This window comes from Halyomorpha halys, unplaced genomic scaffold (genome assembly GCF_000696795.3).
Source record: "Halyomorpha halys isolate HHAL.00 unplaced genomic scaffold, Hhal_1.1 Scaffold261.1, whole genome shotgun sequence".
In the NCBI taxonomy this organism is placed as follows: domain Eukaryota; kingdom Metazoa; phylum Arthropoda; class Insecta; order Hemiptera; family Pentatomidae; genus Halyomorpha; species Halyomorpha halys.
This window is the reverse complement of record NW_027116513.1, coordinates 981658-992660: the sequence shown is the minus strand read 5'-3', so window position 1 is coordinate 992660 and position 11003 is coordinate 981658. Positions and strand designations below refer to the sequence as shown.

The following is an 11003-nucleotide window of genomic DNA, read 5'->3' as shown; positions in this document are numbered from 1 at the left end:
TATATATATATATATAATTAGGAGAATATATTTTCAAGTTACATAAGGACAGTCATAATTTTTTTTATCAGGTCTGATCAAAGGTTGTATTTCCCAAAGCGGGAACGCCTGGAAACCATGGTCATATCAGAAACCAGGTTTAGCCAGAGAGAAGGCCTTGAACTTGGTGAGAGCAGTAGGGTGTGAAGGAAGTGAAAATTATCTTAAATGTCTTCAGGGTAAACCTGTTGAGCTCGTTGGAAACATGTCCTTATTGTCAAATGTAAGTATCCACACTTTAGAGATATAATATTTAATTTAATTCATTCACAGCTTTGTAAATCAGTAATGTGACTCTAGACGAAGAATATGATTGGTGGAGGTTGATATTGGAGTTGAACGGCCACCTGTGTAGGCAGGTTAGTGGGTGGGTTCCATGGTGAAGCTGATGGGCAACCATGTCTATAAGTTCTCTATTCAAAATGTGGCTGGTCTAGATTGACACAGACCCTTCAATATGGTTAGATGACTAGATATAACCCACAAAATATAAAAAAAATTCTTTATTTTACTTCAGTCTTTGGGTTAACATAGAACTCGACCAGAAACCCACCAACAGAGGTTCAACCCCATCTTCAGCATAGTCCTCCACTATGTTACCTAACCTAGTCCCTGCTGAGGTTTGATTGAAATCTCAATTTATTTTATTTTTTATTATAGCAAAAAAACAAAAAAAGTGCAAAATAGAAGCCCAAAATATGTAAATTAAAATATAAATATTTATAATATTAAATGTAAATATACAAATTAATAACATTTATGTAAACATACAAAAAAACTAAACTATTTTGATTTAAAAACTTGTCCATAATTGAATAGTGGAAGCTTACTCGATGGTTTTTTTATACCCATAATGGAGACTGGAAAAATCAATCCTAAACCAAAACTATGACAATTTTAATATTTTGCAAAATTAATCTACGTAAAATATTAATTACTCATATTACACTTGATACATTGGACTTGACATTTCCAAGTTCCGGAGTTCTTCATTAGTTTAATGTATAAACTTAATTTTTTCATAATTAAACCAGAATTAAAATGACTCCCTATACCTAAATTTGCTAACGTAAATTTTTTTACCCTAACGTAAATTTGATTTTCGAATTTCTAATAAAAATCCATTTTTAACTTGCGATTTCGAGAATCTAAACATTAATTATTTATTCAATAATAATAATAATTTAATCTTCCAAAATTTGGAAATTCTTGCAGTAAAACCAAATCGTGAAATATAAAACTAGTATTAGTGGAACCTACTTATGCAATAATACAAATATAAATGAAAACCAACGTTTCGCCCCGCTTTGCAGGGCTTCGTCAGGGTTACATTCATTTATATTTATATTTTCTTAATTTAATGTGTTTTTAAAAATATTTCTGTATAATTTTTTACACTTTTTGTATATTTTTTTCTCATTTTCTTGTAGGATCCTATACATCGTTTGTATCTTGTTTTCATTTAGCCCTGACGAAACTCTGTAAATTTGGGTGAAACGTTGATTAATATGTAATTGTTTTTTTTTCTATTTTTTACATTTATTGACCACCACCCGGACTATCTTCTCACAGTATACATAATATCATAATGATTAATGAAATATGTTTTATTTCATTGAACAATTCAAAAAAATGTTATATAATATTCAATACTAATCTTATTCCAGCTACGTTTTTATATTTTAGGAATATTTTCAAACTGTAGCTCCAGTTATGGAACCCGCGACAGCTCCAGGAGCTATAATGACCGTTTGGCCTCCAGCGAATGTTCGAAGCTACCCCTGGATCGTCGGGTTGTGTCAGGACGACGGGATGCTCGTCACTAGTGGTGAGTAAATGATTCCAATACAGGACAATAAAATTTAAATATTCCAATTTCATCTAAAAACTATCCTTCTGTCATATTTTGAATATATATTATGATCGATAAATATTCTTCAAGCAATACACTCAGGGGATGGTGTTGGTTGCTTTTCTTTTAGGTTAAAAAAGAGATGAGTGGTCAAGTTTGCTCTGAACAAGTTTTACTTCGATGTCGGCTACACGAAACTCGGAAAAAAATTTTAATTGAATCTCGACTACACGAAATTCGAAAAAAAAATTTTACTTGAATCTGGGCTACACGAAATTCAAAACAGATTTTTACTTGAATCTTGGCTACACGAAAATTGGCCCAAAATAAATGTACGAAACAGCAGAATCACTAATAAAAAATTATTAAACATATGTTAATTTTGAAAAAAAAAATCTTTGTGCATTAGTATTTAGCGTAAAATGAATAAAACTATTATTTTCTTCTTTAAAAAATTACAAATTTCATTGGTTATATTAATATGAGCTTTTAAGCGGGACAACAGTACTGACTTTTTTTAAAAAAAAAAAAAAAGGTTATTCACAGCGACTGTGATGTTAGCTTACAAGAGGCCAAGAGGAGAAAAAAGGCAGCAATTTCACCCTAATTTTTGATTTATTAAATGAAAACTATGTATACTTACTAGTAAAAATTGATGAGTCTGACAAATAAAGATAGGAGGAATAAAAAATTGCGGCTGTTTCAAATCGTTAAAAAATTAATTTTTCATTCGTAGTTCAATATCTTTAAAACTACCAACAACACAAGAAAACCAAAGAGAACATAATTTAAAGTAGAGTAAATTTGCTAAACTTTAAGCCCTAATAAAGCAATTTAAGTTCAATAATTCCGGAGATATAGCTTTTTAAAAAATTTCATAAAAAATATAATGAAAAATCATTAGTTAATGAATTTATTTTGAGAAATATATATCTCAAAAAACATTCGCCGTACACATGTTTATAAGCACTCAAATTAAAGCTAGTTTAATGGACTTTGCAGTACTTTATAACGCTTATCTTCGTAGGATTAGTTGTTTTTATGATATGGTTTAAAATTTGTCAAAATTTTTGTAATCTTGTCTGTAGATAAAATAGAAGATATTTTACCTAAATTTTTTTATCATTTGTTTATTCAATATTACGATGCTAATCATTTTATTTATACAATTTATTATTATTATAGGATACGAATACAAAGAGAAGAGCCAGCAAGAGATAGACCAATTTATTAACGATTTTAACAAAACTGTTATCAGGGAACTCTACTTGGAAAACAGAACTGAAGTCATCCAAAAAATCAGAGAGAGGTTTTTTACGAATGGTCTTCAACCTTTGAGAGCAATTCGGAATGTAAATATTTTCATTTATTTTATTTACTGATAAGTTATTATCTATTTAGATATATTTTTGTAATCTTACTATACATTTTTTTTTATTATGGAAATGTTAATGGTATTTATAATATGTATATTGGATTTATAACCTTTTTACAGTTTTATACGGAATACCTCTTCATGTACCCGACTTTGAAGGGGTTGAGTATACAAGGAGGGCCAAATTATTTGTACAAATTCAATTACACTGGAGGTCCATCAATGAGCCCTGGTGAAACTAAAGGTAAATGAAGAAAATAGAAATATATTAAGAATTTAATTAACAACAATTTATCCTAAATTTTTTTTCACAGTTCCCGTCATTGACAATATTCCAAATAGATAAAATAATCATAAGCATCTTAGATCATTATGTTCTATTTAGAAGTAATAATAATTTCAATTAAATAATAAAATGAAATCTTTATGTAATTAAAAAGTCAAAACAAGAAACATTTATCTATTTATTTTTATATCAATACGTAATAAAATCATAGAAATATTTAATATAAATAAAATTTAAAAACTGGGTTATTCAACTTAAAAAAAATTAAACAAAATGTATTTAGATTATTTATCTGAATATGTAAGAAGAAATCGAACCTTTTTTATGATTCAATTTTGGCATGTATTAGGATATTTAAAAGAAACAAAATTTTCACCAATAAATCGGACTTCACTAATTGTTATCAAAATTTAAAATCGGAAAAACTAAAGCTGTAATATTAAACAAACACTACTTAATCAATTATTCCCTCAAAATAATTCCCTCATAAATGGATATATCAAAGGAACAAATTTCATCTTCTTCATCTTAAACATTTGTTTGAATTCTATACTAAATGGAGTACAGTATATTGTTGAGTAGTGTGAAAGCTTAGTTAATAAATATTTCGAAAATTTCTTTTGAGCCAAAATCTTAATATAAAACAAAACGCATTTGTTCAAAACCAAACGTGTGTATGGTTGTTTTTACAAGATTATGATATTATGGAAAACAATTATGATTATATTTATGAAAAATTGGTATTAGAATAACACTTTAATTGGTTAAGAAAAATATAATTAATTATAATTAGTTATATTAATTCAGATATAGGAGTTGGACATGGTGCTGAAATGCCTTACTTTTTCGAGATGCCTTTCAAGGTTCCAGGTTGGCCAAGCGCGGCAGATCTTGCTTTGTCCAAGCAACTAATCAAGATGTGGGTAAACTTCGCCAGAGATCAGTGAGTAGAAATTTTGTTTTCATGGTAAAACTTTTTTTCATTTATTGCTACATTTTTAAAAAAAAATATTAACTAACATTATTGTTTCCAACAAAAAGAGTTGAATAAAAAATCTGTTAAAAAATTAAAAATATAATTAGAGGAGGAAAAATGAAAATATACATTGTACTAACAGGCTTTTTAATTTTTTAAATTGTGTATATATAAATAAGGAATAAAATTTTTCGATATACATATATTCAAAAGTATAAAATATGAATCTTTTACGCTTCCTGAAACAAGCACTTTAACAATTTTTGTTATCTTGGTTTTAATACAAAAATAAATCCGGATAAATCCCATCAGATCACCTTTACTCTCCGTCGTAAACCTCTACCCTCCTGTCCTACAGTATCCTTTCTAAATACTCCACTAACGCCTATTGAACAGATTAGATACTTAGGACTCCATCTTGAAAAGAGACTGACTTGGAATCGACATACAAGACTGAAACGACAAGAAACTAGTAGATTTTGATTGCTACACCTACTTGAGAAACGCTCTAAACTTCCCATTCACTACAAAAAAATTATTATACACTATGATAATCAGACCGATTTGGACATATCGAATTGAGCTCTGGGGCTCTACCAAACCATCAAATTCCTCCCGCATCCAATCCTTACAATCAAAAATCCTATAATATCCTTGATATTCCTTTTTACGTTACATATAAACTCATCCACAAAGACCTTAACATCTATTCGTTACAGATTTGGCCCAAAACAGATATGTGTCTTTTCATTCCAAACTCCTAACCCATTAATTCTTAATCTTTCATCATTAACAATCCTTGATAATCCTCCGAGACGTCTGAAAAGAAGATGGCCATAATATAATGGATAATTTAAATTAATGCTTGAAGTGCCACTAATGGGTGGTTCCTTCCCAAGATTTTCAAGTGTAAATGAAACACACAACATATTTACTTATTGTATTTATTATTTGTACAGTTATAAATCACATTAAATAAATAAATTTTTAAAAAACTTAGTTAAAGAAATAAAAAACATATTATTTGTATAAAAATATTTAATTTATACATTTTTAACAGTAATATAAGTTTTTAAACATAAATTCTTCAAATAATATAAAATTGTGCTTTGTTGATATAAAAGTAATGATGAAAAAATGTACCTGACTAAAAAACAAAACAATAAAAGAACACAAAATTTAATTAAAACCTCTATTCAGATTTTTCATAATTTATCTACCTAATATTTAAGTTAAGTTTTTATATAAAATATCGTTTTTCCTCATACTCAGATTTATATGAACAAATATATTTAATCTAATTCGGTCAAATTAACTTTTACACAGTTGAACTGTATAATGGTGTATCCCTTAAAACAAAAAATCGAGGATTAGAGAATTATTTTTTCCTAAATTTTATTTTAGAATTATTTTATCAGTGCTGGTCAAATACCATTTAATTTTCGGTGTATATTCCTTACATAATAAATTTAATTGCTAAACTTATTAAAATTCAAGATTAATAAAAATATATATATATAAACATTACATAACCACAAACAAATATACAGCACAGAATACACATTGACACAATTCCTTACAGAACATGGTAACAAAAAATATTACTTGAAACGATTTAATATTATGACAAGTGTGACGAAGATGGACAAGTGCACAATTTCAGACATATACTTTATTAAAGTAAACTATATGACCGTCAAAGAGCTCAGCTAATACAAGATGTAATACTGAAACAAGGAAATTGGCCTGAACCAGAAAAAATACTTTTTACTAAATTTAAGACTGGCTAAAATTCATAAAACAAATTGACTTTGACCAGCTGATTAATTACATAAGGGCAATCTAAAACTTGTTGTGTTTTTTATTTTTTTTTTTATTATTTCTATTTTTATTTTTATTTTTCCTTCTTCGTTTTTATTATTAATTAATCATGTATTTGTTTTTTGTTTTTTTTAAAAATGTTATAAACAATGTAACAAACCATATATACTTAAATATTTTGTATTGTAAACATATAATATATGTAGTATGCCTTTCATGGCATGGAACATGTATAAAGGAAATAAATTATCTCTTTATGGGGTTTCCATATACAGAAATCATATACTTAAGATTTATAAACTAACGCCGGTAATTAAAGTTTTTTTTTTATATTTTATCATAGACTCCACTTGTAGGAATTGAAAGATTAAATTTAGATAAATTATCTTCGTTGTTTGGAAAACATTTTATTTATTGATAGATTATGTTTAACTATATTATTCATAACATGACTTATATGAATAATGCTTACATATATTTATAACAGATTTCAGAGAAAGCAGATAACTGGACTGGGATATTGGATGCAACTCAAACTATCCCGTCTTGTTACCAAGCTGGTATGTTCTCAGGACAAGGAGTCTCGGGACAAGAAGATTGCCTCTATCTGAATGTTTTCACACCTAATGTATGCTTATAATTTTTTTAGTTTATTTTAAGGTTTTAGCACTCAAAACTAGTAATACCTCTCCAATTTCGTAAACCAACCACAACTGCCATCCAGATAAAAATATTTATAGGTCGTTGTAATTAAGTACTCGTTTAATTACTACCAAATCGTTTAATTTTAAGATAGAAAAAGTATGATGGCAATTAATGCCCTCAGTTCAAACAAGCATAATTTTTAATGATAGATTATTATAAGAAATAGAATTCTAAATCAATTTTGTTATTTAGGTTTTTTCAATTTTCTGAACTGTTTGCACGTATGTTTCAAAAACTGTAAAAAAAAATTCTATGCTTTTTATTTTTGGAATTTTCGCCAGGATTCATCGGATTGAAGATGTTCTGGACATAAATTCTTCATAAAATCTGGTTTACAATTTAAATCTGTGAAAAAATGTATCCCATTCGATTGAAAATTTCGATCAAGTGCACTGGTAAAGGTTAGAAATCAAAACCTAAATCCCAAAAAATTGTAAAGATAAAAGAGGTGAACAAGTATACAGGGACACAATGTGTATATGTATTGTATATGGGTAATACACAATGTGTATTAATATAATAAACATATATATTTCCAGAGTTTAAGAAGAATTCATATCGATAACTTCAATCCAACGCGTCCGAAAGTCAACTTCTCCCCCACCTCCCCTCGCACCTCCCAAAAAAGGGAATTTTTACAGTTTTGAAGACTTGCGTGCAAACAGTGCAGAAAATCTAAAAAATGTACGTATTATAACAAAATTTATTTCAAATTCTATTTCTCATAAAAATCCATCTCTAAAAATAATGTTTCTTTTAACTAAAGACATTAATTGACAACAGTATTTTTCTTTAATAATATTAAACTATATAGAAGAAAATACTGTATTTAGTAAAATTTTAGTAACGTTTCGGTAACTATATCTTTGGCCATTTTTTTCTGCTGACTTCAGTCATATAATTAAAATTCTTTGGTTTTATCATTACTCCATATTTTTTTTTACTACTCCATGAAAGTAATAATTCTTTCTAGTGGCTTTTCATCTGTAATATATTAATTAATATTACACATGAAATTTATTTTTTATGAAACATACAATACTTTTAACAATAATGAATTAATATGTTGTTTTATTTTTTTTTTTTAATATATTTTTTATATTAATTTTTCAAACTAATTTGGAAAAAAAAATTTTTTCTCCTTAATTTTTAATCTCCACACATCTGTGGATTGCTTATTTTTTCTTTTCCTTTTATCCATGTATCATAATTCTCAGAAACAGTTCTCGAAGTTCTATTAACTATTATTAATATTTCAGTGCACTCTGTCGGGTTTTTATTTAACTATTTTCGTTATATCTGAAAAAGGACAGTTTATTTAGCAGATCGGCATAAGTTATATTTAAAATATTTTGAACCATTTTGTAATTTATGCTTTCTTCTATAGATAATCTCTTCTTTATAAAGTATTTAAGCATAAACAACCTGAAAATACTTTATAATGAAAAGAATAATTATAGAATTAAGCTATTACTTCAAATTTTATGATTTGTTTTTATTTTATATGCCATTGTACAAACTACGTAAAGTTTTATTTTGAATTCTTAAATACTTTTCGAGTCATTAAATTAAAAAAATACACAATGAAGACATATTTAAGTGATAATAATACAATTTAAAAAATCCCACATTAATTTTACACATGATTAAATGTATTCATCATATCAATGTTTTTTTTCATAAAAATTATCAGAACAACAAAAGAATAATTAAAAATGCATTTGGCTACATATCTATGAAATGGTTCAATAATTATCAACTCAAACTTGGAAAATCTGATTTTCGAAATCTATCAACATTTCCAGACAACTGCAAGACTACCTGTTCTCTTCAGCATACACCCAGGTGGCTTCTATGGAGGATCAGCCGGTTTGTTTGGTTCAGCGAATTTTTTCATGGATGAAGATGTTGTCTTCGTTGCGCCTAATTATCGTGTTGGAACGCTGGGTATAAACTAATTAAATTATCATATATATAAAAAAAGTTAGCTTAGCCATTATATTTTTTTTTGTATTAAGGATTTCTCAGTTTGGAAGACAACAATATACCAGGAAATATGGGTTTAAAGGACCAAGCACTGGCTTTGGAATGGACCTATAGGGAAATAAGTGCATTTGGAGGGGACCCGAAACTGATAACAGTTATAGGCGAGAGTGCTGGTGGAGAATCTTCAAATGCCATTTGTTCAATTACGAGAACGAACGGTAAGTGCTTTTGGTAATTATTATTTAAATTTAAAAATAATCTAAAATTAAGGCATCTTAATTCATAGTTAAGGCAAATTAACTTTTTTTTTATTGTTAATGATCTATATTTTTGAGGTTCAGTCTATAAGAAAATAATTATATTGTGGATTTTGGTGAGGTTTCGAATCTTTATAATTCTCGTTGATAACATTTATTAAATTAATGACATTTATACAAACATACAAAAAAGCTAAACTATTTTGATTTAAAAAGTCCGTAATTGAAAAGTGGAAGATTACTCGACGGTTTTTATACCTATAATGGAGAGTGGAAAAATCAATTCTAAACTAAAACTATGACAATTTTAACATTTTGAAAAATTAATCTACATAAACGCTTCGCGTACTTAAAATATTAATTACTCATATTAAACTTGATACATTGGACTTGACATTTCCAAGTTCCGGAGTTCTTCATTAGTTTAATGTATAAATCTATTTTTTTCAGAATTAAAATAACTGCTAATCCCTAAATTTGTTAACGTAAATTTGATTTTCGAATTTCTAATAAAATCCACTTTCAACTCGCGATTTCGAGAATCTAAACATTAATTATTTTATGCAATAATATTATTTTAATCTTCCAAAATGTGGGAATTCTTGCAGTAAAACCAAATCGTGAAAAATAAAACTAGTATCGATGGAAATGGATTTTTGGTTAATATATAACAGTTGTTTTTTTTTTACTATTTTTTACATTTATTGACCTCCACCCGGACTATCTTCTTACAATATAAATACTACTATAATAATTAATGAAATATTATTTATTTTATTGAACTATTCCAAAAAAAATTATATTGTAGATTTTGGTGAGGTTTCGAGACTTTATCAGTCTCATGAATAAAACAGGTTTTTAAAAAAATAATTTTTTTAAATAGATATAAAAATATTACTTAATTTATTTTATAACTGTATTGTCTATATAACTGTAATAACCACTGACACTAATTTGTTCTAGGTTTATAGTAGAAATGGGAAAAAGTGAAATGAATTAATTAATAATTAAATAAATTCTTATTTATTTAAAATTTTGTTTTAACTGTGTACATCTTATTTTTATTTTATTTACTTTGTTAAATTTTATATAAACTTTAACATATTTTAAATCATTTTTAACTATCCCTTAATTTACTTTTTTTTCATGTTATCTATGCTCTTACTTTGTTATACTATTTTAGTTGTTTGTGCGTTTTTCAGACCTGAAAAATCCTGCAATGTGGGACGAAATTTTTTCTCATAAAAAATGGTTTAATTACAGTTTGAGTTCCCTTAACTGTATCCAGACTACCTTCGTTTTATGGAATAATTCTTTTTTTTTATCCAAAAATATTTTTTTTACTTTAGGACATGACTACGCGAACAAAGTCGTAAAACTTTGCCACAATGTAGTTGTTTTATTACTCACTGAACCTCAAAATTTCCAAATATAACATCAACATACAATAATTATTGAGGTAAAAAAAAACTTCCAAATAGAATATAAACTATTCTATATTTTGCTTATTAAAATGTTTTTGGACAATTATCCCATACTCATACACCATTGCATCCTTATATTCCTCATTTTTTTCTATTTCCATTTTCAAATCATGTGATCACTTGTAGCTTAAAAATGTCTTATAACTACATTATTCAAATTATTGTCATTCTCTAGTAGTGCACTAGTGAAATACAATAATCTAGAAGAAATCAACATATATA

The 11003-nt window shown here is 27.0% G+C and overlaps 2 protein-coding genes across 3 annotated transcripts in view; both read left to right on the top strand.

The window, feature by feature from the left end:
• Positions 1–11003, top strand: part of LOC106680435 (juvenile hormone esterase) — a 22209-nt gene that overhangs the window by 10064 nt on the left and 1142 nt on the right. For both annotated transcript variants that reach the window (XM_067053282.1, XM_067053283.1), the window contains 5 exons: positions 72–262; positions 1726–1867; positions 3077–3243; positions 3387–3510; positions 4360–4495. In XM_067053282.1, the coding sequence (XP_066909383.1) occupies positions 72–262; positions 1726–1867; positions 3077–3243; positions 3387–3510; positions 4360–4495 (760 nt within the window). The remainder of the gene's footprint in view (positions 1–71; positions 263–1725; positions 1868–3076; positions 3244–3386; positions 3511–4359; positions 4496–11003) is intronic.
• On the top strand, positions 6817–9307 carry LOC112211845 (venom carboxylesterase-6-like). Its single transcript, XM_024364129.2, has 3 exons — positions 6817–6977; positions 8860–9001; positions 9073–9307. Exons 1-3 carry the CDS (start codon positions 6912–6914, stop codon positions 9273–9275), a joined length of 411 nt encoding a protein of 136 aa, XP_024219897.2. The 5' UTR covers positions 6817–6911; the 3' UTR covers positions 9276–9307.